The sequence below is a fragment of the Aspergillus saccharolyticus genome, assembly GCF_003184585.1.
Source record: "Aspergillus saccharolyticus JOP 1030-1 unplaced genomic scaffold BP01scaffold_40, whole genome shotgun sequence".
NCBI lineage: Eukaryota > Fungi > Ascomycota > Eurotiomycetes > Eurotiales > Aspergillaceae > Aspergillus > Aspergillus saccharolyticus.
In genome coordinates this window covers 168,499-180,875 of record NW_020290650.1, presented here as the reverse complement: position 1 = coordinate 180,875, position 12,377 = coordinate 168,499, and the positions used below count along the sequence as shown (strand labels likewise).

The 12,377-nt window shown below is 51.2% G+C and overlaps 4 protein-coding genes across 4 annotated transcripts; all 4 read left to right on the top strand.

The window, feature by feature from the left end:
• Window positions 1–33: 33 nt before the first annotated feature.
• Window positions 34–2,887, top strand: BP01DRAFT_394672 (GABA permease GabA; the record flags this gene model as incomplete). Its single annotated transcript, XM_025578341.1, has 19 exons — window positions 34–202; window positions 289–322; window positions 431–500; window positions 641–713; window positions 770–801; window positions 919–983; window positions 1,035–1,106; window positions 1,164–1,278; window positions 1,339–1,417; window positions 1,465–1,499; window positions 1,555–1,583; window positions 1,634–1,666; window positions 1,717–1,741; window positions 1,794–1,995; window positions 2,052–2,129; window positions 2,190–2,318; window positions 2,380–2,527; window positions 2,580–2,658; window positions 2,709–2,887. The coding sequence occupies exons 1-19, from the start codon at window positions 120–122 to the stop codon at window positions 2,885–2,887; spliced, it is 1,560 nt and encodes a 519-aa protein (XP_025427927.1). The 5' UTR covers window positions 34–119.
• Window positions 2,888–3,205: 318 nt separating this feature from the next.
• BP01DRAFT_359919 (questin oxidase family protein) lies at window positions 3,206–5,075 on the top strand. The gene is made up of 4 exons (XM_025575794.1): window positions 3,206–3,696; window positions 3,749–3,894; window positions 3,949–4,076; window positions 4,129–5,075. Exons 1-4 carry the CDS (start codon window positions 3,490–3,492, stop codon window positions 4,872–4,874), a joined length of 1,227 nt encoding a protein of 408 aa, XP_025427926.1. The 5' UTR covers window positions 3,206–3,489; the 3' UTR covers window positions 4,875–5,075.
• A 401-nt stretch (window positions 5,076–5,476) lies between these two features.
• On the top strand, window positions 5,477–7,660 carry BP01DRAFT_376647 (HECT-type E3 ubiquitin transferase; the record flags this gene model as incomplete). The annotated part of the gene is made up of 5 exons (XM_025576960.1): window positions 5,477–5,695; window positions 5,771–6,224; window positions 6,258–6,389; window positions 7,028–7,284; window positions 7,364–7,660. 5 exons carry the CDS (start codon window positions 5,477–5,479, stop codon window positions 7,658–7,660), a joined length of 1,359 nt encoding a protein of 452 aa, XP_025427925.1.
• Window positions 7,661–8,136: 476 nt separating this feature from the next.
• Window positions 8,137–11,596, top strand: dapB (dipeptidyl aminopeptidase dapB). Its single transcript, XM_025575793.1, has 4 exons — window positions 8,137–8,187; window positions 8,244–10,606; window positions 10,666–10,935; window positions 11,014–11,596. The coding sequence occupies exons 2-4, from the start codon at window positions 8,245–8,247 to the stop codon at window positions 11,130–11,132; spliced, it is 2,751 nt and encodes a 916-aa protein (XP_025427924.1). The 5' UTR covers window positions 8,137–8,187; window position 8,244; the 3' UTR covers window positions 11,133–11,596.
• The last annotated feature ends 781 nt before the right edge of the window (window positions 11,597–12,377 follow it).

The following is a 12,377-nucleotide window of genomic DNA, read 5'->3' as shown; positions in this document are numbered from 1 at the left end:
TGCTGTCTTCGACATTCCAACTTCTCCTCCCCAATTTACTCTCCATCCAAACCAACTTCCCTTTCTCTCGCCCGCCAAACTCCTGTCCTTGGGCCGAAACTCGACAATTCTTGACCACGATGAAAGATCTACCGGGAGACGATGACGCACAGCTCGCAGCCCTGGGCCACAAGGCTGAATTGAATCGGAACTTTTCGATGCTGTACGTTGCCCCCCCCTCGATCGCTCGTCCCACAACCGTCTTGCACGTGGCCAGTAGACTAATGCCTCTCGGTTTAATTTGACTAGGTCGATGTTAGGCTTAGCCTTTGCCATTCTGAACGTATGTTTCGTCAATTCTCGTCCTAATTTCCGTGTGTGGTTGGCGCCACGCCCGCACCGATCACCAAACACTCGCACGAAACGCTATTGACACTAACCTCCGCTCCAGTCATGGACTGCTCTCTCTGCAAGTTTATCCATCAGTCTGCCGTCGGGCGGGAGCGCAAGCGTGGTATGGGGTAGGTCATTCAATCTTTCTATCAGTGCCATGTTCTGCCGGAACATAAGCCTCTCACTTCGAGGGTTGTGTGGCTCTTTGTTGCCTACCTAATTCTTACTGGCTGAATACGTTGATTGATTGGTTGCTCCCTCCTTACAGGATTGGTCACGGCGGGTATCTGCAACCTTTGCATGGCGGCTTCTTTGGCAGAGTTCTTGTCGGCATATCCTACGTGAGTATTGTTCGCCAAAACCACTCTCCCTGCTAGAGACTGACGGTGAAATCCAGGGCGGGTGGACAATATCACTGGGTGGCAGGTAAGATTGATTTGCTTTTTCTTGGTCTAGTTTATGATGGTTGTGATGCTGATTGTCCTTGTTTGTAGTTAGTAAGTACATGTTCGAAATCCTTCTATGAACGTTGCTAAGTGGGTAAAGTTGCTCCTGAGAGATACATGCCTGTTCTCTCGTGGATTACGGGCTGGGCAAACGTCTCTGGATGGGTAAGCATGCTGCCTCATCTATTTTCTATTATGGAATGCTGACTGGTTTAGGTTGCGCTGGCTGCTACTGGCGGATCCCTGGGCAGTGAATTGGTTTTGGGCGTCATCTCCTTGATGCATCCGGTAAGGCTACCCTTGTATCTGCTTACCTGGTTACGAGCGAGCTGACATTTTTCACAGACCTATGAATCACAACGGTGGCATCAGTTTCTCGTCTACATCGGCTTCTGCCTCGTCGCGTTCTTGATCAATGCCTTCATGAACTCTATCCTGCCACGATTGACTAAGGGTGCCTGTATGTGGAAATTATTGTCTGTCATGGAAGAAGGTTTTAGAGAAAGCTAATTTGCCGCAGTCATCTGGTCACTCATGGGCTTTGCTGTCATCTGCATCACTGTCCTAGCCTGCGCGTCGCCCAACTATCACTCTGGAGAGTAAGGAATTGATAACCATCTAAATGAAAGACTGCTGACCAGATTAGGTTCGTCTTTGGCGACTTCATCAACGAGACAGGCTGTAAGATGAGCCCTACTAGTCAGTTTTACTCAAGATAATCGCTAATGACATATAGGGCCCGATGGTCTCGCTTGGCTGCTGGGGGTATGTTGCAATCGATGTAGAGTTGCATTCCGTCACTAACCGAGCGACAGCTCCTCCAAGGAGGTTTTGGACTCACTGGATTTGTGAGTGGCTCTTGCTTGTTACTTGATAATTAATACTGACTTTTGGACAGGATGGAGTTGCGCACATGATTGAGGGTATTATTGCGATGGCCCCAGATAAATTTGAACAGACACTAAGCATCAGCAGAGATTCCGAACCCCTCTGTAGTAGGTCCGAAGATTATGATCGGTTGTGTCGCCATCGGCACTTTCACTGGTACTATCTTTTTGATTGTACTGCTCTTCGTTGCCGGGGACATCAACAACGTTATTAGCTCGGCGGCTACCCCCCTTCTTCAGATTTTCTATGACGCCACGAAAAGCAATGCTGGATCTATCTGTCTTTTGATGTGCGCAAGCTTCGTCCTAGATAGTTTCACCTGCTCCATGCTAACAAACGATTCAGTTTCCCTCTGGTCTGTGTCCTCTTTGCCGCTGTGACCATCACGACGACAAGCAGCCGCATGGTTTATGCATTCGCAAGGTGACTTTCTCCACTTCAACTTGATGCCTACTGCTGCAGATGAGCTAATTTCTGCGACAGAGACGGCGGTCTCCCAGCTTCGCCCTTCTTCAGCAAAGTTCATCCGAGACTACAGTTGCCTTTGAACGCTTTGTACCTGACCAGCTTCTTCTGCATTGTCTTTGGATGTATCTTCCTCGGTTCTTCCAGGTAAGTGTATTTTTGGGTCTGGCGACCGGGGGTGGGGACTATCTCGCTAACACATACTAAGTGCATTCAACGCGATCTTGTCTTCATCTGTTATTCTGCTCGACATTGCATATGCCATTCCGATCGCCGTAAATTGCGCTCGGGGCCGGAGGATGCTGCCTGAAAGACCTTTTGTTCTGCCCAACCTTTTCGGCTGGATTGCCAACATAGTACGTCCATCAAGATTAATTTTATATATCCGCAATACTGACAATTTTGCAGATCTCTCTGGCCTACATCACGATGACCACTGTCCTCTTTGTCTTCCCTCCTGATCGTCCCGTGACCGGCAGCAACATGAGTGAGTTTTCTCCTCGAGTATTACTCTCCGAAATTCACTAACAATGACAGACTATTGTATCGTTGTCGTGGGCGTAGTCACGATCCTGTCAGTCGTTCAATGGGTTGTTGACGGTCGTAAGAACTTCTCCGGACCTCGGATGGATGTGGCTGTGATATCGGGACAGGTTGCCACTGGTGGCGAACCTGCTGAGTATGCCGTGGAACATGGCATACCCCATGATAAATGAACTAGATATGCATTTAGATGGTAGTGGAATTGGTCTTTGAGCACTGGTGCCGAGGACCTGATTTGTTTGACTATATATCACTAGAACTGTGTTTGTAGCATTTCCGAACCTGGAGTCTCCAGGTTGAAGAAATATAGTAACTTTTTCTCCTCCAGACCTACTTTGGTGAAGTCCGGTATACTGTATTTGTTGAGAGCGTGGTTAACTAGTGGTGTTGACATTGGTAATTATGTAAGCTAGCATAAATGAGCGGCATAAACGATGTCATCATTCGGCATCATCTGGCGGACGGTTGGGATGTTTCTTTCTCCACTGAACCAATTATTGTTTTCAGTCGCATACTACTGATTATACTCGAATATTGTCGATGTCTGATCACAGACTGCAGGTTGAAGCTGTTATACCTGGAATTGGCTTGAGGATTAGCACCTCGCTCTGGAGTTGATCTCTCTTGCTCATCGCATAACTACGTTAGGTATCGCCTGATCTCAACGTTGAAGACCCACCACCGGACACAAATTGGGCCGCTCCCTTGACTTTATCAATCGACTTACCTGTCTAATCAATACTTTCTGGTTGCTATTGTGTTCTCCATCAGAAAGATGGACATGATTTCATTTTTGCCCTCGTTTGGTCAATGGAGACTATGGGGCGACTCCAAAACCTTCAATATCCCTCCGGTTGAAGTGCATGAGATTGATACGGCCCAAGAGAAGCCCGCTCGTGCCCTTAAGCATCTACTCAAACTGAATCACGCCAACCACGCGTTCCTGTGGAACGACCGCAAATTTCACAACCATGCACCTCATGTTTGTCGCTCGCTGGTCAAGACATGGCTTGTTAGCCTACTGACAGGCATAGATCCTTGGTTCCGCCTTTCTGCAAGGTGCAGACGCGGATGACTTGAATCGTATATACGAACATGAGTCCAAATCCTTAGATCCATGGGAAGACTCTCCCGGCGAGATCAGTACATATGACTGGCGAGACTATCTTTCTCGCCGAGAGTCAGTAGCAAGTCCTTGATACAATGTGCAATCTCGCTGACTCGTTTGACTCAGATATCAACGTGCGTTCGTAGACTTTTTCGAGGACGAACTTGTCCGTCATGGCTATGACTGGAAAGCAGTGGTGTTTCAGTACCTGTTATCAGGGAAAGAGCCATTGTTCAGCTCTCTTGTTGCCGATCGTGGGTGACACCTCCAGACAGTTCTGATCTGATTTTCTCTGACGTGGCGTAGTTGGACATCCCCTTATTCACCTCGCATACGCTTTCGAGATGTCTAGTCGTGAAGTAGCTATGGAGGCATTGGGTATGACCGCCACCTGCTACGGTAGTATTCACAAATACCTTGACGACCCTTCTTACTCGAGAACCGAGCCCTCCTACCACACAACTTCTCTCTTTGAAATTCTCGCCAAGGTGCGAGCTGACAAGCATTTCAATGACCTCTTCACAACGTCTGAGGAGGATAACATCGAAGTGCTCTTTCGTAACCACGAAGCTGCCCTCCTCAACCATTGGAATGCGTGGACGATTCAGGATCCCATTGCTCAGTTCCGTGAGAGCCAGGAAGCGGCTGCAGCGCTGCTGACCGCCACGGTTTCGCCCGCTCATCCTAAGTATGACTTTTTTCTCGTGCACATCCTCACGACTAGCCACGCCGTGCGGATTATGCTTCCTCTCATCCCGGGGAAGTTCCAGATGGCTCTAGTCCGGCAGTGGTGGCTTATGACGTTGAGCGTGTATATCGCGGGGCTGCGGCCGGAGATTGATCTCGAGAGAATTAAGGGATACGATCTCAAGGGTCGGGACTGGAAGTGGACGGCGCACAAGGCTGTCAAAGGGCAGTACTCGACTGACGCACATTACGTTAAGGCTATCCGGGCTTTGAGGGAAGCGGCCAACACATGGGGGGATCAAGAGGGCTACTACCTACGGGCAGCTGTTCGGTTCGCTGATGAATTCGATGACTGGGCGTTTTGAAAGGAGGATCAGGGTGTGGAGATCCGGGAATTGTTGTGAGTTTTTGGTTGCATGGCAGTCTGGTTGCCGGTGGTTGGGAAAGGATTCATCGGCTTGGCGCTAATATTCCTGAGAATGATCTCATCTGTACTTATTCATGTGTTGTCACGCTCTGATCGTCTTTTGTCCGTTATCCAACAAATTGACAAATCGTGCTTGCGGTTTTCACGGCCTCTTCTTTTCTTAGGCCTCAGGCATCCATCTGAGCTGGAACGGATGCTTTAGTTATGCGGCAGAATCCTCCGGACCTCGAGGCGAAAACCGCGGAAATAAGCGGAGGTAAGACATAACAGCCGCCAGGTCTCCAGTCCGCGAAACTGTTCGAAAGATGAGGGCGGTGGCAGAAAGAGCCCAGAGCCCGCGCTGCTTTGTCTGCATCAACTTTCACCTTCAAACCTCCCCCAACACTAAGGGCCGAGCGAATAAGCTCCCCACTACCACCATCAATTCGTTTTACTAACTAAGTAGAGATCCAGAAGCAACAAGAGGTCTCAAACACAGCACAAACAAGAAAGAACGCGTTTTTTCAGGGGAGAAAGAGAGAAGTACACAAAGAACCCAAAATGCAATTCCCGTCAACAAACCTAAGCCCCTCCGAGGCCCAGAACGCTCCTATCTACCTCCACGCCGAACTTCTTCCGCACATTCGTCATATTACACTTCAAATTTCTGTTTCTGCTGGGGATAGCAATGCTCAAACCCATGCAATTCCACACAGTGCTGTGAAGGGAAAGAACGATGACGTGGATATCGCACTCTCCGAGTCCCGCCGTGCGGTATCGGTATCCGTCACACGCTCTATTGCTACTACTACTCTACCAACTCGGGGAGACAGGGGAAATGCTGCGGTAACGGAGGCAGAAACTGATGCGGGTATCGAAGCAGCAATGGAAACGATGAAGCTTCCCGCGCGGGTCACCGCGAGCGCAGGATATGTGCTTCGCTCCCGGCAGTGGCAGTCCACTGGTGAGGGTCGACGGGAATTGTCGTTTCGGATGCAGGTTGACGATGATGCGGACAAGGAGAAAGACATAGGGAGGGACGAAGAGCTGGTCGGTGGGTTTGTGCCGTGGAGGGCGATGGATATGGGGCCAAGCACGAGGGTAAGGTGTCGGGGATGTCAAGGGATAGTCCTGGATCAACCTCAATCACCTGCCGGTGAAGGTGAGGCCGGAAAGGCTGCAGCATCGGGGGGAGGAGGCTGGGTGTGGAAGGATCTACCCAGTGGGAATTGGGCGGAGATGATGGATTTTTGGCATTGTCATAAACCGGATCCTGAGGATGGTCATGATCATGGCCATCATGATCATGGTGAGAGTGAGAAGGAGGAGCGAGGCGCAGTAGCTGCGGGTGGTCGGCTGGAAGATCCCAATGCGACGGTCAAAGGGTATGGGGCTGCGAATCAGGTCGTGGCTACGCTGGGCACGGTTCTGGTGGATGTTGCGACCTTCTTGGTAGCGGCTGAAGATTGCTTGAGTGCGATGAAGGTAAGAGAATCTATTTTTGATGTCCTTCATCCTGTTTTGTTACCGAGATGAACACCTTTTGCAATGCTTGGGATCGCAGTGCAAGAGGGCAACAAGAAGGAGACCTTTCGCGCCTATTTCCTCCATGGCATGGTCTCCGATACAATTGCCCGATAATAATCTCTGGGCCTTGGTTTCCCCAATCCTTCTTTTACGGTGCAAGAGGAGCAGAAAAGGGACGAGACTGATAGCTATGCGTGAGTGGTACAACATATGGTGCTGTAGTCATCCTCTTCTCCAGGAGATGGATTTCGCAGCATCATTCGTGGGACTGGCTCACTTGTTTAGTGGTTGGAATCTTACCTGGATGCTTCCTCTCGTGGGATCAAGGCTGCGCCTCGCGAAAAGTTCCTTCGTTGCCTTTTGGTCCCGAGTTCCATGGGAAGTCGACGTGATCGTGGCGAGGTACATGTATGGTGTTCTATATTACCCTTAGATTAGATCCGTAGAACATGCAACTCGAGTTTATGCCAACTTTTCTTTGTGAAGCGACATCTATTCGTGCCTCTTACGTTCTCATGTCTGTTCGTCTTGTCATTACCGCCATGCTAATAGATGAAATGAACCCACTCTAGGAGCTGGACGCAGAGAATATCCGCTGTTGCAATTGTAATGCATTACTCGGCCAAGTCGACCCTATTGCCAAAGGCTGGAGGCTCTTCAAAACCGCACTCTCTGCTACACCTGCGAATGTTACTTCGACATCATCTCCAATTGACGATGAGCAGTCAGAGTGGGAAACCCACCCCATAGAGATCATCGTCGCAGCCCAGCTATTGGAGCTGGTCGAGCGAGAAAGTGCCCGCCGCTTCGTTGTTCACTGCGGACAGAAAGGCGGATTGTTGGTATGATACTGCTTTCCCTTCCCCTTAACCAATCCTCAGTCATCCGGAGTGCTGGCTTGTATGCTAAAGCTAGAACCAGATCTGGGTCTTCAATCCAGACATGCGGTACTCCAACTCCAGTGTCGACCACAGCGTCGCCGCTCAACGAGCGATGAAGGTGTTCTTCCAACGTCTTGATGATGTCGAGCGAACGCTACACCCGGAGGTTGGGAAGCCGTCCACTACACTGGCGCTGGAAGAGTTAAGGCTGCCGGTTGAAACGTATAGAGCTCTGGAGGAGGTGGTAGAGGAGAGGAATGCGATGCTGCCGGCGTCGGCGAGAGAGTTTCGGGAGTGGAGGGTGGGGATTTTACATCGATTGCAACGGAGAGGGTGAGGGGATGCTACAGAATCTTCGTAGTATACTATAAATGATGATACCCTTCTTGATTCTGGGACTACTAGATTGTAGTTATTGTTTGAAATTTGAGCTTGCCAATCAGCAGTAAGCACAGGTGAGTAGTAGAGCCTGCCTGGCACTAATGTTCATCAATCTCCCGAACAGGCCGTCAATAGCTGGCGGGCGATCGCCTGAATAGATCCTCAATGATGCCTCGGGCCGCCAAGGCCGTCCGCTGATACGATCAGTTTCCCCCCCCTGTTTCGAATCTCCCTCACGTACTGAATTCCCCCTCCGACCTCCTATTCCTCCATTTGTCGTGGACTCTGTCTAATCAACTCAGGACTTTTCCACATCACTTACGAACACACAAATTCGAGTTCAGCTGAGATTTGTCGTCCACCTCTCGATCGCAACGAATGCCGATCCACCTCCGCCGATAGCGATCCTTCGATCTTATCAGTCTCTCCGAGCTTACCCCAACCATCTGTCCTGTCAGGAATACATTCCTCTCGTCACCGCATGTGTGTCGTCACACTCCCACGCCTAGCAATACCCAGCTTACAATTGTCTCTTCCAGCATGGGGACATACGCCGATGACGGTAACCAAGAGTTCCTGCCCATGAGCCGCTCGAGGACCGCGTCGCAGTCATCCTCCGATTCGGACCTCTCCGTCGACACGCCGTTCCCCGAAGAATCCAAGTACACCGCCCACGCGACCGAACCCCTAACCTCCAATTCAGGGGAAGATGCGAGATACCGAGACGTGGAGGAAGGAGAGCCGCAGCCTGATGAGCCATTTCTACCCTCCTCGCAGAAGAAGTCAACTGCGTCTGGACGTCGAACCTCGCGGATCATCTGGGGACTGGCTATACTCTGCGTGGCGGGCTGGCTCTGGGGATTGGCGCTGTTCGTGGCTCAGAAGCGATCCGGCGACCTTAGCGTCTCCGAGGCACTGCAGTCGCACGACTTCAGCCCCTTCTCGGACAGCACGAGTTCCGGGAAGCCGGTCACGCTTGAGCAGGTGCTCACGGGCCAATGGCAGCCGATGTCCCATGCCATCTCCTGGATTGCTGGACCCGATGGAGAAGATGGACTACTGGTAGAACGGGGAGAGGGTGAAGGCGAGGCTTATCTGCGCGTGGAGGACATTCGCAATCGCAAGAAGAATATCAACAGCCAGGAAAGTCGCGTACTGATGGAGAAGCCCACTGTGTATGTAGATGGGCGCTATATCGTCCCCTCCATGACGTGGCCCAGTCCCGATCTCAAGAAGGTACTGCTCTTATCCGATCGAGAGAAGAACTGGAGACATTCATACACGGGCAAGTACTGGATTTTCGACGTCGATACCCAAACGGCGCAGGCACTGGACCCCAGCGACCTCGACGGACGAGTCCAGCTCGCCGTCTGGTCGCCGGCTTCCGATGCTGTGGTCTTCGCCAGGGGGAACAACCTTTACTTGCGAAAGTTGTCGTCGGCTGGGGTTATCCAGATCACAAAGGACGGCGGTGCGGACCTTTTCTACGGGGTCCCTGACTGGGTTTATGAAGAGGAAGTGATCTCCGGCAATAGTGTAACCTGGTGGTCGAGTGGTGGCGAGTACCTCGCTTTCCTTCGCACCAACGAGTCCTCTGTGCCCGAGTTTCCCGTCCAGTACCACCTCTCGAGGCCATCTGGCAAACAGCCGCTTCCAGGTCTCGAAAATTATCCGGAGGTCAGAGAGATCAAGTACCCCAAGCCGGGTGCTCCTAATCCTGTTGTCAACCTGCAGTTCTACGATGTTGAGAAGCAGCAAGTGTTCACAGTTGACATTCCCGACGAGTTCAGCGATGAAGATCGCATCATTATCGAAGTGGTTTGGGCTGGTGCGGAGAAAGTCATCGTGCGAACCACAAATAGAGAGAGTGATATTCTGAAAGTGTTCCTGATTGACACCAAAGCGCGCAGTGGTAAACTTGTTCGAACGGAAGATGTTGCTAGCATCGACGGCGGCTGGGTTGAGCCATCTCAATTCACCCGATTTATCCCTGCCGATCCGAGCAATGGCCGGCCTCACGATGGCTACCTTGACACTGTGATTCACAATGGTTTTGACCATCTCGCATACTTTGCGCCTCTCGATAATTCCGAGCCAGTCATGCTCACTACAGGCGAATGGGAGGTGGTCGAAGCGCCTGCTGCCGTTGACCCCCATCGTGGCGTCGTCTACTTTATTGCTACCAAAGAAGCTCCGACTCAACGCCATCTATACCAAGTCAACTTCGATGGTTCCAATCTCAAGCCTCTCACAGATGTTTCCAAGCCAGGCTACTACGATGTTTCCTTTTCTCAAGGTACCGGGTATGCGCTGCTCAGTTACAAGGGTCCTTCCATCCCATGGCAAGCAATTGTCAACACGGAGACAGACGAAATTATTCTCGAAGAGACCATCGAAGATAACGCCGGCCTCGCTCGCATGGTCGAGACCTACGCCATTCCGACAGAAATCTATCAGAATGTCACGATTGACGGCTTCACGCTCCAGGTCGTCGAACGCCGCCCTCCCCACTTCAACCCGGCCAAGAAGTACCCTGTCCTTTTCTACCTGTACGGTGGGCCTGGCTCGCAGACAGTCGATCGCAAATTCACAGTCGATTTTCAGGCGTACATCGCCTCTAGCCTGGGCTACATCGTCGTCACCGTTGACGGCCGAGGCACGGGCTACATTGGTCGCAAAGCACGATGTATCGTCCGTGGCAACATAGGTTACTATGAAGCTCACGATCAGATTGCGACGGCCAAGATCTGGGCTCAGAAGACATACGTGGACGCAAGTCGAATGGCGATCTGGGGCTGGAGCTATGGCGGATTCATGACCTTGAAGACCCTCGAGCAAGACGCCGGACAGACGTTTCAGTACGGCATGGCTGTTGCACCCGTGACTGACTGGCGATTCTACGGTGAGTATCCCAGGTTCGAGACTGAAGAAGACTCTCGTATTGATCAATGTACCAACTAGACTCTATCTACACGGAACGCTACATGCATACTCCCGACCACAATCCCACCGGATACGACAACTCCTCTATCTCAGACATGTCCGCTCTCCAGGAAACTGTGCGGTTCCTTGTCATGCATGGTTCCTCGGATGACAATGTCCATCTCCAGAACACTCTTGTCTTGGTTGATAAGCTGGACTTGGCTAGTGTTGAGAACTATGATCTGCATGTTTATCCGGATTCAGACCACAATATTGCATTCCATAATGCGCATACTATGGTGTATGAGCGTAAGTTGATCGCGTGCAGCCTGCGGGGCATCGTACTTTGACATAAAAAAAGAGAAAGGAAAGCTAATTTGCCTGCAGGTCTCTCCAGCTGGCTCATCAATGCATTTAATGACGAGTGGCATCGTATCGACCATCCCGTCCCGGATGAGTCAATGTGGGGCCGGATCAAGCGCTCGTTGCCCATCCTGGCACATTGAGGTAGAACTCAAAGTTCACGGGATATACCTTACATCTCTTCTTCTGCTTTCTCTGTATATACATGCTCTGTACTGGAAATTTTTCTTCTTCAGCTCTCTACACTATCCTTGCACTCCCGTGTCCGTATCATTGGCACTAGCTCGACTCATCATGCAGTGTCGGCGCCGTCTGTGCTTAGCGGGACTTCCGCCACCCAGAGGCAAGTGGTCCGAGGGTGATGGGCCCGACACACAGGCGGGCCAGTCGGAATGCCAAGGCCTGACAGATGCTGATCCTCCAGGAGCGATCCCGGCTTGAGTCACGATAGTCCCAAGATAAAGTGATGGAGGCAGTCGAACCCCGCGAGGGCTACCCGCGCGCCGGGTTGCATCTCGCCTATCTTTGCTGGGTCACGATCGTAGCCTCCGTCTCCAGTCTCTGCTGGGCAACTGGAGTGAGTTCCGAGTCCGTTCCCCGATCTTCGTTGCTTCGAGATTGTTCCACTCGGATATAGTTTCCAACCTATGTGGAAGCAGATGGGTTCTATTTTTGATCTGTAGGTCAGCTTTAGTTATTAACCCCCGAGCAATTGAGCGGGAGACTGCCTCGGGCCATAGATATGTAGTTTGTGGTTGCCCCTTTTTTGGGAAGCATGTACGCAAGACCGTCCAACCTCGTAGCTGTAGGCCAGCAACACTTCTTTCTGCAACTGAATTCATATTCATTTAATCCTTTACTATCGTACAGTAGTTCGAGAGAGAGAGAAAGAGAGATTTCCCCACTAATCCCGGCCGCCCGATTCTGCCGCAGAGGAGAGACAGAGAGAAAGAGAAATCTGCTGGAGGAACACCTTCCCTGCTCCTGCTGAAGGGGAGCGCTCGGTGTTCCTCATCAGCCAAAGGCTCTCCCATCCGGCCTCCCATCCGGCCTTCCAGCCCACCCTGCGCCGTTGGCCCATCAATTCTCAATTCACTCAAGGAAAACCGAAACCAGTAGAGAGCATGACATGGGAGAGAGGGACCCGAGATCAAAAGGATTGTGATATCCACCACCTGGTATGGGCGGCTCCGAGCTCTCTTGTTTTCCCTTCTCTTCCTCATTCTCCCTCTCTCTCGGTCTCCCTCCCTCTCCCTGGCTCTCTTCTGTTATCCCCAAAAGGTAGAACAAAAAGAAAATGACCCCGTTAATTTGGTTTAGAAATTAGGGTTTCTTGGTTGAAGGCTAAATCTTTGAGCGTTAGCAAGTCAACTTCCCTCCAACCAGCG